Below are 15,757 nucleotides of genomic sequence, written 5' to 3'. Positions count from 1 at the left end.
CTAGACGATTGAGCATGATGGGCTGGGTTACTGAGCGCTGAATACAGCATCTGCGGGCTGAATTGTTCTTATTAGTTGAGCCTCCTTGACAGCATCGATGTGTGATGAATAGACCATCGGGTCTGGAAATCTTCAATTGGCCCAGTTATGCTACAGAAGTGACCATATTTGGAGTTGAATGTCAGATCGTCATGTTACTATTTGCCATTGTCATTGCATCCATTCAACGCTATAACAGTGGCAGAGCAAACATCCTAAATCAGGCAACCAAGGAGTACTAAATGCTCTGCTTTCTAAAAGAAAGAAAGAACGGATGGTGTTCGCAGCCAGTCGTGTATGCGTATGAATGAAGGTATAATCATGATGTTGTCGTTCCATCATAAAAGTCGTTGAAGCGGAGATTTTCTTCTTCTTCTTCTTCCTTGTCCTGTCGTCATCGGGAGATGGTGTTCTGGTATCTCTCCATTCCTCTCCTCCTTTTCCATTTCCCCCCCTTGTCTTCACTGGTATACATGCCATTTCGGCTCCTCCTGTTTTCGCTTGGTCGTCTAGAACTCGCCATCTCCTCCGTGCCCAACCATGTTGGCCATCCAAAGGCCGACCAAGCCCCACCAGCCGATTCGCCATCCTCTCCAGAGACCTTCCACACCCTGGCCCTTCTTGTATGTAGGCTGAAGATTCTTGGTCTTGACTTTGCCGCGCTTACTTAATACGGGCTTGGGTGGAATCTCTCGAGCACCCTCCTCGGTAACAATGTGGTACATGGTTCCGAAAGTACCATAGTACTTGCCAATAGGCACGATGGTCTCCAGTGCTGGTTCGTCGTCATTGAGAGCTTCCAGGTACTCGGGTTCGGAGAGCACAGCGAGTTGGCCTCGGCGGAGGACGGTCTCCAGGGGCAGCTTGATGAGAATCCCTACTGACGAGGCAAAGAATTTGGCAGCAGAGAAAGTCATGGGCGCAACTTCGCTTGTGAGCATAAACTTGGTCTTCAGCGCCAGGGGGGTAGAGAGGGTGAAGATGGGGTTGACGAGGGAGTGTAGAATGGTAGGGACGACAATGGTGGAGGGGCAGTAGTAGGATGGCAGGGCTCGAAGGCTTGCAATGGTCCTTCGCTGTCCCTTGAAGGGGTTGGTGAGGATCAACCTGTTGTCATGTCAGCCTGTGAAAGTCGGTAGTCCATGCAAGCTGTACTACGTACCTCGTGCGGACGAGATCGAGAGGTGCCAGCGCGAGGCTAGTTGTGACGGCGGCGGCGGCAGCCACAAGGAGGGAAGCCCAAGGATACGGGGACGCAATATCAACCAGACGGTCGATGTTGTCCCTGACCCCCAGGTCGGGCACATTGAAGACAGCACTCAGGAAGCTTCTTGACCAGTTCTCCAAGAGCGACTGCAAGACGGTGTATAGAAAGGTTGCGTTTGCACCCTTCCACACTCCCCATGCGCCGTCTCTCTGCCATAGCTGCCCGATGACGTCAAGAACAGCATCGGGGCGACGAAGATTCAAGAAGTGCTCGGGGACAGCGGGCGCCTTCTTGGGCGTCGTTGGAGACTGAAGAGGAGATGATGCCCGTCGACTGCTGGGTCGCCTCTCGGCCTGAGGCTGGTTCGGATTCCAGGGATTCGGTATGGCGGGGTCGTTTGTTGTGAAATATGCCGGCTCATCGCCTTCGGAATCCTCTCCCTGTGATGATGCTCGATTAGCGCTGAAGGAAGAAGAAAAACTGGTGCAGCGATTCGCTAGGCAGTTGCTTACTTCGAATGCCGAACCAGCTCGGCTTGGTACCTGAGGAGCAGCAGCAGGAGTTTCTGGCTCTGCAGCCACCGTGAGGGCCGCCTTTTCATCCTGATCCCGGACCTGCAGGATCATCTTTGCAACCTCGAAAGGCTGCCCGAGCAGGACGGACATGTACTTCCATATCAGCTCGTCGACGAGCTCTCGGGCGCTCCCCACGACCGACGGCGAATCGGACATGAGCTCCTTGTAGTCGAGGTCGTTGAGCATGTTCTTGGCCTTGGAGGCGTACTTTGCACCGCTCGCCACATCGTAGCTGTTGCCGCCAGAGAAGGGATTCGAGCTCGGGATCGATACCGGCTCCGCCCGCTCCTCGATGGTGGGAGGCCGGTGGTACGGCCGCAGGGGGTTGACGGCGTGTTCCTTTGTGTAGGACATGGTTGATTGGGGGGGTTAGAGGAGAGAGATGCCGGATCTCTGCCTCTTCGCGCTTTTGTCTTTCAACCCAAGTTGGGCTCCTGCGGTGGTACTCGAGATAAAAATGCAGTCATTGGCAAAGCTCAGGTGGGTGCAGTGGGAGCTGAGGTACAAAGGCAAGGTACATACTGCTTGCTGCGGTGCCTCCCCCGGTAGATGCATTGTGCAGCCGATAAGCATCCTTATCGCGGCCGGGGCGGCCAATTCACGCCCGCAAACTTGCAGCTTCGGAGTTGCGAGCGTTCCAGCAAACCGGAGGCGGTTTATTAACGAGCGAGTCCGGCTTTGCTCTTTCTGCCATCTTCCCAGTCATTCCCAACTTGCCGAGGCCTTGTCTCTGGGCACTGGCGATAGTTCAGCCCAGGTCAATCCCATATCGCGACGACAGCAGTCTCGAGTTTCGTCTCACTTGACTCGAAATATTTTCTTTTTCCTGCCGCCGATTCCCGGTCAAGCGCTCCACATGTCGGCCTCAAGGACGCTCTCACGAGGCCTGGCGAAGCTGTCGCAAGCCGGATGCCGTCGAAGCCTCTCCACGATTGCGCCGAACAGACGACTGAATGCCTCGCCGAACGCTTCAAGGATATACGCGCCTTCATCAAGAGCTTTTCCATCTGTTCCATTGTCTCTGAGCCGTCGCGCATTCTCTACAACCCCCCAGAGGCGGCATGGCCATGTCACCCCGCCAAAGCCCGGTGAAGAGTGAGCAGCCAAAAAAAAAGACAAACCCACAGCTGCAAAAGTTAGAAAAGGGCGGCTAACATCAAACGTACAGACTCTGGGTCACATTCATCGACAAGGAGGGCGAAGAGCATAAATTCGCCGTGTCGGCCGGCGACAACCTGCTCGACATTGCGCAGGCCAACGACCTGGAGATGGAGGGCGCCTGTGGGGGCTCTTGCGCATGCTCGACTTGCCATGTCATCGTGGAGAGTGAGGACTACTACGACAAGATGCCCGAGCCCGAAGACGACGAGAACGACATGCTGGACCTCGCCTTTGGGCTGACGGAGACCAGCCGCCTGGGGTGCCAGGTGAAGATGACCAAGGAACTGGACGGCCTGGTCGTGAGGCTGCCTTCGATGACGAGAAATATGCAAGCGAGCGATTTCCAGTGATTCTGAGGGAGGCCGTTGATGTGCGATCACGGTATGTCAGATGCCGGTAACTGAAAAAATTGACACCCCTGTATTTATACCATTGGACAGAATAGAAGTGGTGGACTTGGGTCGGCGAGCCTTGGGGTTGGGCGCAAGCATTTTGCCCAGGGGGGGGGGGGGGGGTATCTTTGGGATGAAATATTGTATACCTAGTGATGTGTAGATCTGAAGACAGGCCGAACTTCGCTCCCCGGATAGATAGGTACATATGGAAACAAAAGTAAAACAAGGAGACAAGACAAGCACAAGAACTAGAACCAGAACCAGAACCCAGCAATCAGATACCCTACGCCTCTTCCAGCGGTGTCTTCTTCAGGCCGCCACCTCCCGAAGCAATCAAGTCCAAGAAACCCTTCTTGCTCATCTCATTCACCTTCTCCTCCCTCGTCTTCGCACCGATGATGCCCTCCTTCCTCGCCGCCTTCTCCGCCTCCGCCGCCTGCACTTGGGCAGCCCGCACGGCGTTGAACATGCGGATCACACCCCTCTGCGCCGTCTTGCGCAGCGTCTTCTCAATGGCCAGGATTTCCGCCGTTGTCATCTCCGGCTCGCCCGACTCGTCCACCGACGCCACCAGGACGTCCTTGACGCGGCCCTTTTCCAGCGCGACCCTCTTCTGCTCCTTGAGCTTCCTGCGGGCCTTGGCCTCGAGCGCGATATCCACGGCGGCCTTGGAGGCCTCGTGCGCGGCGGCGCTTCGGGACAGCACGGGGTCGGAGCGTTTTGAGGCGGAAAGCTTGGTGGATAGGATCTTGGAGAGCGATGTCGCGAACGCTGTCGGGTCGTTTCGTTTTGACTTTTTCTTGGGTGCGTCTACGCCGAGGTCCAGCTCGTCGTCGTCGTCATCCGACTCGCCACCCTCCTCCTCCTCCTCTTCTTCTTCTTCTTCATCGTCGTCGTCCTCCTGCTGTGCAGCTTCCGGCTCCGTCTCTGACTTTTTTGACTTTGACTTCTTGGCGACTGCCTTGTTCTTCTTCGTCTCTACAGGCCCTTCTTCGTCGGAGCTCGAGGAGGCATCCTCGTCAGCACCAGCGCCATCGTCCGCGGGCGCATTGTGAATGTCGTCGTCGGAATCCAGCAGGTTGACGGGGTCAAACGCCTGCTGCTGCTGCTGCTGCTGCTGCTCCTCTTCCGGCTCTGAGTCGCTGTTGTAGGCCTGCGCTTTTCGCTGCTTCTTGCTTGGGCGATGTGACTTGTTGTCGTGGCGGCGCTTCTTATTTGTCATTCCGCCCATTGTGTCGAAATTTCTGCTTGTGATGGATGGAAGCACAAGGTAAGATTGGGTGATGCCGCTCCGCTGGGAGGATTTCTGAAAAAGTCAAAAGATGCGACTGAATTCTGCCGTCTCCAGCATATTTTTTTTCTTCTGCAGTTGCGCGCATTGGGGAAGGCGGTGAAAGTGCCCCGCTGGAGAGCTCTCGGGCGGGTCTCCCCGGTACGTAGCGAAGTACCGAAGTACCTCCAGGGTGAGTTCTGCTTTGGGAAGACCGACTCGGAGTTCTGGCTGAGGCCGCGATAATCTGACAACTTGTCAAATCCTACAGAATCGCATGATATCTTGCCTCAGGAAGACGCGGATTTAATAGGCAAAAGTTACGCATTTCACAGATCTGACTGAAATCATTCAATTCTGGCGAAGTTACCAAGTATTGCTTCCTTCTCCTCATCTGCGTCTCATTCTCACTGCCCCGACTTGTACGCCTCACAGCTCCGTGCGGATTCGGTCTTTTGCGGGGCAACGCCGATGCAGTCGGCCGTCATCAGGTATCGCCACGCCATTCGCTCAACTGATGGACTGTTGGACATTGGGGTCGAGGTCGCTGAGTGATTCGCCGAGTGATTCGTCGTAAAGTTGCTGGAACGCTCTGATTCGCCCGGCAGAGGTGAAGGACAAGCTGGGTGCTGCTCTGCAACGCACCGGAGCATCTTCAGACCGAAACCTCCTCCCCCCTTATTGAGGAAGACAACGGCCAATCTTCATATCAGACATGTTCGGACAGTACTCGCTTGATAACAACCCGGCCGATGGTCCCTTTCGGGTACCGAAGCTCAACCACAAGAAGTCGCGGTATGGCTGCCAGCGATGTCGCACACGGCGGGTAAAGTGTAACGAGGCAAAGCCCATCTGCCAGCATTGCGAACGCCACAGAGCCCGCTGCATCTATGACCGTCTCCCGCAGAAGAAAAAGGACGAGGAGACTACTTCCCCGGGGTCGTTGAAAGCGACCCCGACTGGCGGATCGAGGACCTCCGAGACCGCTTCAAGCAAGCATTCTCATTCTCCTCTATCTTCGGCGGACCCGCTGGACGAAGACGCCTCCGAGACGAAACAGCGACGGCTGCTGGAGACGAGGCTGATGCACCTCTATCTCACCGAGACGGGGCCGTCGTTGCCTATTGATGAAAAGACGTACAGCGTCTTCGCCAACAAGGTTCCCAAGATGGCCTTGGACTCGGAGGCCTTGCTGTATGCCATCTATGCCCTCGCAGCCATCCACTCGCTCATCTGCAAAATCGACGACTCCTTTGACGGGCTCGACATCCATAGACGCTACCTAGCAATGGCCGTCCACGAGCATCAGAAGGAGGTTAGTGAGCTGAACGAGTCCAACTTCGAAGTCGTATGCCTCACATCGCACATGCTGCGCATCTGCACGTTTGCAACGTTGCGCTTCCGAAGCCTCCAGCCATACACTCCCCCCCTCGAGTGGATCTTGATCACGGGGACGACGCAAGCGCTGTTCAACAAAGCCTGGGGCATCATCATGGCGCACCCCGAGTCCATCGTGTCAGGCATGATGAGGAGCTCGCCCATCATCTACGATGCGCGGGCGAGGTTCGGCGAGGCGCACCGGCGGGGCCTGGAATTCATCCTCGAGCGGGACGCCGAGGACGTGGCGTCCGAGCCTTGGGACAGGGAGATCCAGGACGCGTACGAGACGACGCTCAGCTACATCGGAGGCGTCCTGCTGTTGCTGCACCCAAAGGACGGAGTGTACGACGTGGACGACGCGAGGCGACGGATGGTCATCTTTCCCATGGCGGTGAAGAAGAAGTTCCTGGAGCTGACCTCGGAGGTGCGGCCGAGGGCCATGGTGATTCTGGCGTACTATTTCTCGATCCTCGTCATTGAGAAGCTCTGGTGGGTTGGTGACGTGGGCAAGATGGAGGTGCAGGGCATTGCCGCCAACTTGCCGGCCAAGTGGCGGAGGATGGTGGAGTGGCCGGTGCGGGTGGTTGAGACGGGGACCATTCTGCCGATAGCATCGTGCAAGTGATGAGATGTGGCGTAAAAAGCAATGCGTTCGATATTGAAGGGATATTGAACCATGTTTGTATGCTCTTTGTAAGTGTGAGTTGTTGTGGACAGGCGAAAGATGGTACGCCCCCTGGTAGATATAAGTGACCCGGAAATGCCACGATTTACCAACTTGGATCCGTACTTAGTTCTGCGCAGTACCTCAAGCTGGTCAATCACCTTCTTTCATTATCAATCACATTATGCACTCCATATCCAGAAACTCGCATCTGTCTCTTCGCTCTCGCATTGCAACAGCGCCTCCAGGGGTCGGATTTCGCTCTCGCTCTCGTTCTTCCAAGTTAGGCCTAGGCCCCACCCCGAAACCAACGACAATTCTGTCAAGCTCGCTTTCGCTCTGCCAAATCAGCGTCATCACCGGCTTCAACCGAAGCAATAACCCGACAGGCGGAATAACAAACTACATATTGACGAGAAACACAGATCATTGCGTTCCAATGCCCTCTCAAACTGCCGAGGTATCATAAGACTTGCCCCGTAAAATGGGGCAAAGTCGATGATGCATAGGGCTGAAGAGACTTCGGGTTCTTTGGCGAATGCGAAGGGGACGGAAAATTGGCAGGTCGGGCTTACGGTATTCTAGGATCTTTTGCTTGATGAGTGTAAGAAGTGGCATCAGGAAACACGTGAGAATTGTATATAAAACATTCGATGCCCTCGGCGAGTTTCCCATTGAGCAGATCGTCGAGTGTATCATAGCAAAGCTTCTTCTTGAACATTGGCCAAACTCACGTTCAACTAACATTCCATTTATACACCTCTCAACCTTGTTCATCAAACTCCCTCTCGTCAATTTACAAATTCGTCTTCATACCACATCATCCAACATGGCAGAAGAAGAGAGCAGGCCCCAACCCTCCCCCATGCTCCGTCTAAGCCCCGACCCAAGCTTCCACTTCGAAATCCTCCGCGCCGTCTCCATAGCGCCCTACCAAGGCGCCGACGTAGGCGAAGTCCTCACCGCCGCAGCGAGCATCCAGCCCGGCGACTTCGAGAGCTACTACGCTGCCTTCCGCGCCCTCGCCCTCCGCGTGCGCAGACAGGCCGCCGGCATCGATGCCGCCCGGCACCCCGTCTCCGCCAGGAACGCCTACTTCAGGGAGGCCACCTACCTCCGCTCGGCAGAGTTCTTCCTCCACGGCAACTGGGACGACGAGCGCATCAAGACGACGTGGGACGAGCACAGGGCCGCCTTCGACAAGGCCATTGCGCTGCTGCCCGTGCCGGGACAGAGAGCCGACCTGCGGGCCGAGGGCTTCCACGTCCCCATCGTCTTCTACGGCTGCGGACGGCCCGGCCGGCATCCGACCGTCATCATGTGCAACGGCTACGACGGCTCGCAGGAGGAGCTGTACCACGTCGCCGTCGAGGCAGCGCTCTCCCGGGGCATCAACGTCATCACGTACGAAGGGCCGGGCCAGCCCACCGTCCGCCGCGAGCAAGGGCTCGGCTTCACCCACCACTGGGAACGCGTCGTCTCCGTCGTCATCGACTACGCCCTGGCACGAGACGACGTCCAGCTGGACGCCATCGGCCTCTGGGGGTACTCCCTGGGCGGCTTCCTCGCCGCCCGCGCCGCCGCCATGGAGCCGCGCTTCGAGCCTCGCATCGCCGCCGTCATGGCCATCGACGGCGTCAGCGACTTTGGCGCAGCGGTACTCAAGAAATTTCCTCCAGAGCTGCTCGCCCTCTTCAACGCCGGCAACAAGGAGGCCTTTGACCAGGGCGTCGCCTCTGCCGTGTCAAGCCCCAACGCGCCGACCCCTCTGCGCTGGGCCGTTGATCAGGGGCTGTGGGCGTTCAACACCAAGTCGCCCTTCGAGTGGGCGACCAGGTGCCTCGACTTCAAGCTGGGCGATGCCGTCCGCCATATCGGAGTCCCGTTCTTCGTGGCTGACGCGGAGAATGACGATTTGTTGCCTGGGCAGGCAAAGGCGCTTGCGGATGCGGTTGGAGAGCTGGCGACGTATCATTTGTTTTCGGCCGAGGACGGGGCGGGGGAGCACTGCTCCATTGGCGCGGCTGTGCTTCAGAACCAAGTTGTTTTCGATTGGTTTCAGGACGTGGTATCGAAAAATTAAGGTCATGATGCGACGATGTGGTAGAGTATCCCTGTTTTGACAGGTTCATGAATGGTTGTCAGAGTCGTGGTAGCAAGGAACCTGTCCAAATTGGAGGGACAAGCGTCCGACTCTTTGCTTAGATATATATAAAAACTCGATAGAATAACGATGTCCTCATCTCACAGTGGTTAGCATAATGTAAACCCTCCGGCATACCTGGACATGGTCCTGTTTCATCCCAAGCAACAAAAAACGACCGACCCGTTCGTGCACGACCTTTCCTTGCGAGCAGACTCCAACAGATGTAGATACTTATCCCAATTCTCCATCGACCAAAGACGACACCCAAAAGCTCATACCCGCCAAACAAACTCCAAAGTGTTTACTTTGTTACATAAGGGGCCTACCAACCCCTAAGCCTATCCCAAAAAGATCCTGAAGAAGCATTCTTCTCCTCCTCAGGAGGAACGGGCGGAGCTGTAATGGTCGTGTTCCATTTTTCATCGCCGCTGATGAAGAGCCGGTAAAGGAGCTTGCTTTCACCGTCTTCCTCTTCAATGGTGAACGAGCCAAACTTGGACATGCCGGAGTGATGATATCTATAAATGCGGTCAGGCCAGTTCAATGATACTAGGAGTGCAGAGCAGGGTCAAACTTACTGCATCAAGACATCTTCGTCGTCTACCTGGCTGTAGGAAGGAATCGGGGAAGCAAACTGATTGAGCGGACTGGTTGAAAACTCGTAGACAGTCGACTCCTCGGGCCAGTCGGACTCCGGAGGGGGTGGAAACTTGGTTGCGGCAAACTCGTGCCTGTCTCCTGACAAGATGACGACGCCGATACCGCGGGCGGCGACATCCCACATGGCTTCAAGGATCTTCTTTCTCTCGACCAAGAATCCGCCCCAAGTGTCCTTCACGTTCACGGGCCAGTTCTTGGTGAAAGGAATGGACGACGCCACGAACTTCCACCTGACGCCCTTGGGTTCGGGTCGAGCAAGCCAGGCCAGGAAGTCAGCCAGCTGATCGGGGCCGAGCATCGTCTTCTCCGTCGCATTGAAGGGCAGCGAGTTGCTGGATCGGTAGCTGCGAGTGTCGAGCATGAAGAAGCTCGCGGGGCCCTGCACAAACTCAAACCATGTGGCACCCTGTCGGCGCTCACTCGCCGTGCCAGCCCTCACAGCACGCGGAGGGTTGATTTGAGCCTGGTAGATGTGCCACGGGTTGACGGCGTTCTCGTAAACCCCAGTGGTGTTGGCATCCCAATCCTATGTGATCCGTTAGTCGATACGATATGAGAGATTATCGGCGCCTAGTGAGGGGGGTGAATTACATTCGCAATCTCGTGATCATCCAATACGTGTATCCAGCTCAAGTTCTGGCCAACAGGAGCCCAATCCGGAGAGGCATATACCTGACGATACTGCATGCGGTACTCGTCGACAGACCGGCCAAAGCGCTCGGGAACATCGACGTAGATGAAGTCGCCCAGGAAGAGCATGAATTGCGCACTCAGCTCAGGGAGTCTCTTGGCAAGATTCCGCAGTCCTGGGATGGCCAGCGGATGATCAAAGGGGGAGTAAGGGAAACGCGGCAGGATGCACGAGGTGGACAAGAAGGTGTATTTGCCTCCGTTCTGAGTCGGCATCTTCCCAGGCTGGGGCGCCGCAGTCAGCTCACCCGTGTGATTGTTGGACGTTCGCCACTCATACTTTTGCTGCTCAGTATAGCTCAGGAGCGGAATGGTGAGAACGCTGGTGAAGTCCGTTTCGTTGGTGGTGGCCTTGACGCTGCCGACAGATTGCCAGATGAGGCCGTTGTAATGACGGATCTGGAAAGTGACGGGCATCTTGGCCTGGTCAGGCTCCCGGATGAGAAAGTTGGCCTCGTTGTGAGAGACATAGCCGAGTCGCACAAATGACAGGTCCTCGGCAGGATAGTACCAGCGGGCGCGGTACAAGGCATCGGCCGTAAGGGCAACGAATGCCAGGTTAATGAGAAAGCTCAGCAAGGAGCTGAAGGGTCGCTTTGAACTCGGGGCACCGTAGAAGATGATTTTCCACGCCGGTACATCCTTTTCGGAGAAGGAAATGGTTTCCTTTACGTCGACTTCATCCGCGACCAGCTCCTGGTCCGGTTCGTCATCCGGCGTGACTACAGTCTCCTTGACCGTGATGTCGACTTCATCATCCACAACTTCAAGCTCGGGCGGAGCAAAGAAACTCGTCAAGAAAGCAGGAATGTATATGGCAAACAGAGCAAAGATTATAGACGGCAGCCGAGCCTATCATGCGGTTAGCCAGGTGTGTTATCTTTACTTACCTACGCACTTTCACGGTCTCCGGACGAGCAGGCGGCGCTACTTACGGGAAACTACATGTGGCGTCAGCTCAGAATCCAATATCACACCCATCCCACGGAGAAAAAAGGGAGAGCATCACGTACAGCACGGAAGAACAGAAGGGCTCCTATCCTCATTGCGACCGAGGACGCATTTGCGACACTCCTTTGGATGGCCATGCTGCCCAAGATGCCAGCTTCCACCCCCGCAAGGTCAGACGGCGAGGGGTCGCTGGGAGGAGCAGGGCACGGTAAACGACAGCCAGAGCGGGGTTAAAACGTATCAGATGCGCGGTGTTCAAGGATGTTGAAGCTAGAAAATGAGTCTCGTCACCGCATGGCGATGTCAGGGAGATGGAGGAGAGAGAAGCAAAGGGTTCGCAGCCCGTGAATGTATGTATAATCGACGTCACTATAACACGAATAACAACAAACTGGGCGCGGGATCACGCCAATGATATAGCGGTGTCTCAGCTGTGGCTGGAGCGGTACGTACTCGTATCTCGAGGTGTTCCACTGTAAGGTAAGGTATCCCACACGCCGCTTGCCCCGATTGCAGGCGATCCGACGCTGGAGCTCTTAGCGCGATAGGCATCAATGCAGCATGGCAGAAGGCAGAACTCGAGGGATCAGGGGGCGGGGTCGTGAAATTCCGTGCCGAGACCGAGACAAGGCGCGTGTACGGATACATGTGGCTTGTTGCTTGTTACTAACAGCGTGGGATGGGGAGTGGCTGATGCATAGCAACCTGGAAGTGGCTGGTGGGTTCAATTCAACACCAAGACTCGGGCCAGTGTGTCCCATTCACAAGCCTCCCTGATCCTGATCAAGCCCTCGACAACGCCGACCTGCACAACCACACGATGAGACTGCCGACGCTGTTAGCTGGCCTGATGGCCTTGATGGCCTCCAATGTTGCCGCCACGGCCTTGACCTACAAGCTGACCGCCAACGAAAAGGCCTGCTTCTACGCGGCCACGAAGAACCCGAACGAGAAGATTGCCTTTTACTTTGCTGTTGGTGGCGCCGCATCGCTGTAGCAGCAATCATGCTGTATTTGCTACACACACATGTACTGACGTTGAGCGTGCATTAGGTGCAATCGGGCGGTTCGTTCGACGTCGACTACATCGTCGAGGGCCCGGGCGGAAAGGTGATCCTGCAAGGCGAAAAGGAGCGACAGGGCGACTTTGTCTTCACCGCGCAGCAGGTTGGCGAGTACTCGTTCTGCTTCGACAACGAAATGAGCACATTCTCCGAGAAATTCGTCGATTTCGAGATTGCTGTCAGTACAAGCAAACGGTGGAGAGACGTCTGCAACCAAGGTTCCCAGGCTAACACACAATGCGTCCAGGTCGAAAACGAGTCTCGAACCGCACAGCTCCCCTCCAAGCAGGGTTCGTCACCGGAACAGACTTCCATCCTGGAGGAATCCATCTACAAGATCTCGGGCCAGCTGTCCACCATTTCGCGAAACCAAAAGTACTTTAGAACACGAGAGAACCGCAACTTCAGCACTGTGGCGAGCACGGAGAAGCGCATTGTCAACTTTAGCATGATCCAGATTGCTCTCATCGTCTGCATGGGAGCGCTGCAGGTGTTTGTTGTACGGTTCTTCTTCCAGGGTGCGCGCAAGGGCTACGTTTGAACGAATGCTGCTTTTTCTCTGTTTTTGCAACTCAAGACATGCGGTTATGCAATTGGCCAACCGCCTGTTCATCACGAGGTGGGATGGATGGGACGGATGGAGGCGTGGACATGCACGCCAATGCGCAGAGATACCTTGGGTAGGCCAGCGTGGCCGCAAGTCATGGCGACGGGCGTCTTTTGGCTTGACAACAGCTGGTGGTGAGCCTCTAGGGCCAAACATTGAAACCGGAGATGCTTTCAAGCAAGTGAGATAAAATACATACATTAATTGCATCCATTGATTGTTCAATTTCGATTCTGTAGTAGAGAGCTGCAAATGACACAACTTCAGAAGTTCAAGCCACTGGGAGCCGGGACTTTGATTTGCGCCACAATCTTGCGCCTCATCCCGGCCAGCCCAAGCCACACCTGCACCGCCATACCTGGAATTTCTCGACCCCAAAGTTGGCCATCGCAACTCTCGCCGCATCTGCAACCGTCACCCTCACGCGACGCCAGGCAACATGACGTCCATGGCCGCATCACTGCAGGCGTCGCTGCCCAAGCCGAAATACACCGGAGAAGATGAAGAGGCGCCGTCGCGGGCGCAGCAGCGCGGGCCCCGGATCGTAGGGCCTGGCCAGCTGGACGAGACGCAAATCGTGCTCAAGCGCAGCGGTCCTCCGCCGTACGGCCAGCGAGCGGGATGGCGGCCTCGCTCGCAGGAGGACTTTGGCGACGGCGGTGCGTTTCCCGAGATCCCCATCGCCCAGTACCCTCTGGACATGGGTAAGAAGGGCGCCAAGACGAGTAATGCCCTGGCGCTTCAGGTCGACGCCGAGGGCAAGGTCAAGTACGACGCGATTGCGAGGCAGGGCCACGGCGAGGGCCGCATCATCCACACATCCTTCAAGGACCTGATTCCGCTGAGGCAGCGAGCCGGGAGAGATTGATCTGTCGCGTCCGGACAAGGAGTCGGTCGAAGCGACGACGGAGAGGACCAAGAACGCGCTGGCAGCTCTCGTCAGCGGAGCCGTGGCGGCGCAGAAGCCAAAGAACCTCAACATCGGACAGCGAAAGGACCCGACCTTTGTGCGATACACGCCGGCAAACCAGATGGGCGACAACTCGAAGAAGCAGGACCGCATCATGAAGATTGTCGAGCGGCAGCGAGATCCCATGGAGCCTCCGAAATTCAAACACAAGAAGATTCCCCGTGGCCCTCCGTCACCACCTCCGCCCGTCATGCACTCGCCGCCGCGAAAGCTCACCGCCGAAGACCAAGAGATGTGGAGGATTCCGCCTCCCGTGTCAAACTGGAAGAACCCCAAGGGTTTCACGGTGCCACTGGACAAGCGCTTGGCGGCAGACGGACGAGGCCTGCAGGACATAACAATCAACGACAAGCACGCACAGTTTGCGGAGGCGATCAAAATGGCAGAGCGCCATGCCCGAGACGAGGTTCAGCAGAGAGCCCTGATGCAGCAGCGGCTGGCGGAGAAGGAAAAGGCGCAGAAGGAAGAGAACTTACGGGCCCTGGCCCAGAAGGCGCGGGAGGACCGAGCCGCAGCCAGTCGGCGGGGGAGAAGGGACTCCAGAGACTCTCGAGATTCGCGGGAGTCAGTCTCTCGATCCCCGTCACGGTCCAGCTACAGTGGCTCAGAGTCTGGAGGTTCCGATAGCGAGGATTCAGAAATTCGGGCTCGAGAAAGGGCACGAAGAGAGAAGCGGAAGGAAGACGAGCGGAAACTGCGACAAACGCGAATGGGCGCAGAGCGGCGTATCCAGGTCATGGCCCGGGAGCAAAATCGAGACATTTCCGAGAAGATTGCTCTGGGCATAGCCAAGCCTTCGCAGTCCAAGGAAACCATGTACGACTCACGATTATTCAACCAGTCCAGCGGGTTTGACAGCGGGTTCAACGAGGACAACCCCTACGACAAGCCTCTTTTTGCGGCTCAAGATGCCATCAACAGCATCTACCGGCCGCGAGCAAACCTGGACGACGAGGATGCGGAAGCGGGTGACCGGGAGATGGCCAAGATTCAAAAGTCCAGCCGGTTCGGTGAGGCGCTGGGCAAGGGCACCTTTAAGGGGGCCAGCGAAGCAGAGGTCAGTCTTTTTTCCCCCATCGTTTCTGTTATTCGATCTGTAGCACTTGCTAACTGGTGTCTGTTCATAGGCACGAGAGGGGCCGGTGCAGTTTGAGAAGGATGCCGCCGACCCGTTCAATGTGGACAAATTTTTGTCTGAGGTGGACCAGAACTCATCTTCGAAGAGAGGGTACGGGCTGCAGGACGAAGAGAGGAGGGCCAAGAAGGCTCGCGTGGAGGAGGATGACGATTAGAGCGTACATGTACCAATTCTCTTTTGAGACGCATTCTCATGTCTATTATAATGAATCAGAGGCAATTTGTTTTTGATTGCCGCTTGGGGTTTGGAGGGGTCAGTATCTTGTGGCTACGGTTAGATTTGGTTTGAGCTCGTTACGGAGAGCCTTGACATGGATATTCAAATGCAAAGAGGACATTTGCCCTGATATGCCGACGCAATCATATTCTTGGAGTCTGTCGTAGTATCTCGACATGTCCAGCACGTGAAATGATATCACATGCAAGAGGCAAAGCAAAAGCCCACCACACCATCCAACCCGTCAGAATCCACTCACCCTCGCCCTGTCACTCTCGCTCACTGGCTTCGTATCGACATTGACTTTTTTTGCACTGCCCCTCCGTTCCTGATTAGCTTGCGCCTTTTCCCCTTTTCCGTCTCACCCTTGATGTAGCGGCTAGCTCTACAACCATTTACACGAAGATATTCACAAGACATTTCGTTGCGAAGCTTCCCTTTTTGTACTCTTCAGATATTATCATCTACGGTTGTGCTATCATAGCCTACCTAAGTACTAAAAGCTGCCGGTGCCACTCAGATTCCCACTTCAGTTTCACTGACGCGCGTCATTGTTACAAAACTTATGTCGATCCGATTTCGTTAATCGCTCCCCGACTTTTTATGTTCTCACTCCGGGCTTTT

At 55.8% G+C, this 15,757-nt stretch overlaps 8 protein-coding genes across 8 annotated transcripts; 5 read left to right on the top strand and 3 right to left on the bottom strand.

The window, feature by feature from the left end:
- Positions 1 to 221: 221 nt before the first annotated feature.
- Positions 222 to 2,190, bottom strand: BBK36DRAFT_1134278 (mitochondrial carrier). Its single transcript, XM_024892253.1, has 3 exons — positions 1,759 to 2,190; positions 1,202 to 1,686; positions 222 to 1,146 (listed from the first exon to the last, which is right to left on the bottom strand). The coding sequence occupies exons 1-3, from the start codon at positions 2,173 to 2,175 to the stop codon at positions 549 to 551; spliced, it is 1,500 nt and encodes a 499-aa protein (XP_024752954.1). The 5' UTR covers positions 2,176 to 2,190; the 3' UTR covers positions 222 to 548.
- A 444-nt stretch (positions 2,191 to 2,634) lies between these two features.
- On the top strand, positions 2,635 to 3,332 carry BBK36DRAFT_150649 (ferredoxin; the record flags this gene model as incomplete). Its single annotated transcript, XM_024897582.1, has 2 exons — positions 2,635 to 2,916; positions 2,990 to 3,332. The coding sequence occupies exons 1-2, from the start codon at positions 2,678 to 2,680 to the stop codon at positions 3,330 to 3,332; spliced, it is 582 nt and encodes a 193-aa protein (XP_024752953.1). The 5' UTR covers positions 2,635 to 2,677.
- A 328-nt stretch (positions 3,333 to 3,660) lies between these two features.
- BBK36DRAFT_1294 (Rrp15p-domain-containing protein) lies at positions 3,661 to 4,608 on the bottom strand (the record flags this gene model as incomplete). Its single annotated transcript, XM_024897451.1, has 1 exon — positions 3,661 to 4,608. The coding sequence occupies one exon, from the start codon at positions 4,606 to 4,608 to the stop codon at positions 3,661 to 3,663; it is 948 nt and encodes a 315-aa protein (XP_024752952.1).
- A 754-nt stretch (positions 4,609 to 5,362) lies between these two features.
- BBK36DRAFT_1156198 (hypothetical protein) lies at positions 5,363 to 6,652 on the top strand (the record flags this gene model as incomplete). Its single annotated transcript, XM_024893899.1, has 1 exon — positions 5,363 to 6,652. One exon carries the CDS (start codon positions 5,363 to 5,365, stop codon positions 6,650 to 6,652), a length of 1,290 nt encoding a protein of 429 aa, XP_024752951.1.
- A 904-nt stretch (positions 6,653 to 7,556) lies between these two features.
- BBK36DRAFT_1165880 (alpha/beta-hydrolase) lies at positions 7,557 to 8,774 on the top strand (the record flags this gene model as incomplete). Its single annotated transcript, XM_024894833.1, has 1 exon — positions 7,557 to 8,774. One exon carries the CDS (start codon positions 7,557 to 7,559, stop codon positions 8,772 to 8,774), a length of 1,218 nt encoding a protein of 405 aa, XP_024752950.1.
- Positions 8,775 to 9,159: 385 nt separating this feature from the next.
- BBK36DRAFT_1138052 (hypothetical protein) lies at positions 9,160 to 11,275 on the bottom strand (the record flags this gene model as incomplete). The annotated part of the gene is made up of 5 exons (XM_024893216.1): positions 9,160 to 9,355; positions 9,416 to 10,023; positions 10,089 to 11,039; positions 11,123 to 11,128; positions 11,201 to 11,275. The coding sequence occupies 5 exons, from the start codon at positions 11,273 to 11,275 to the stop codon at positions 9,160 to 9,162; spliced, it is 1,836 nt and encodes a 611-aa protein (XP_024752949.1).
- A 683-nt stretch (positions 11,276 to 11,958) lies between these two features.
- On the top strand, positions 11,959 to 12,743 carry BBK36DRAFT_1165878 (hypothetical protein; the record flags this gene model as incomplete). The annotated part of the gene is made up of 3 exons (XM_024894832.1): positions 11,959 to 12,111; positions 12,192 to 12,380; positions 12,450 to 12,743. 3 exons carry the CDS (start codon positions 11,959 to 11,961, stop codon positions 12,741 to 12,743), a joined length of 636 nt encoding a protein of 211 aa, XP_024752948.1.
- A 505-nt stretch (positions 12,744 to 13,248) lies between these two features.
- Positions 13,249 to 15,071, top strand: BBK36DRAFT_1138050 (hypothetical protein; the record flags this gene model as incomplete). Its single annotated transcript, XM_024893215.1, has 3 exons — positions 13,249 to 13,577; positions 13,660 to 14,836; positions 14,907 to 15,071. 3 exons carry the CDS (start codon positions 13,249 to 13,251, stop codon positions 15,069 to 15,071), a joined length of 1,671 nt encoding a protein of 556 aa, XP_024752947.1.
- Between the last annotated feature and the right edge of the window lie 686 nt (positions 15,072 to 15,757).

This window comes from Trichoderma citrinoviride (genome assembly GCF_003025115.1).
Source record: "Trichoderma citrinoviride strain TUCIM 6016 unplaced genomic scaffold BBK36scaffold_2, whole genome shotgun sequence".
NCBI classification, from domain to species: domain Eukaryota; kingdom Fungi; phylum Ascomycota; class Sordariomycetes; order Hypocreales; family Hypocreaceae; genus Trichoderma; species Trichoderma citrinoviride.
The sequence above is the reverse complement of the archived record's forward strand: the minus strand, read 5'-3'. Positions and strand labels throughout refer to the sequence as shown.

Coding starts and splice junctions, on each gene's coding strand:
- BBK36DRAFT_1134278 (XM_024892253.1), bottom strand. CDS start 2,175: ATGTCCTACACAAAGGAACACGCCGTCAACCCCCTGCGGCCGTACCAC. Junction 1,687..1,758: donor GAGCTGGTTCGGCATTCGAA/GTAAGCAACTGC, acceptor GCATCATCACAG/GGAGAGGATTCCGAAGGCGA. Junction 1,147..1,201: donor CTCGATCTCGTCCGCACGAG/GTACGTAGTACA, acceptor ACATGACAACAG/GTTGATCCTCACCAACCCCT.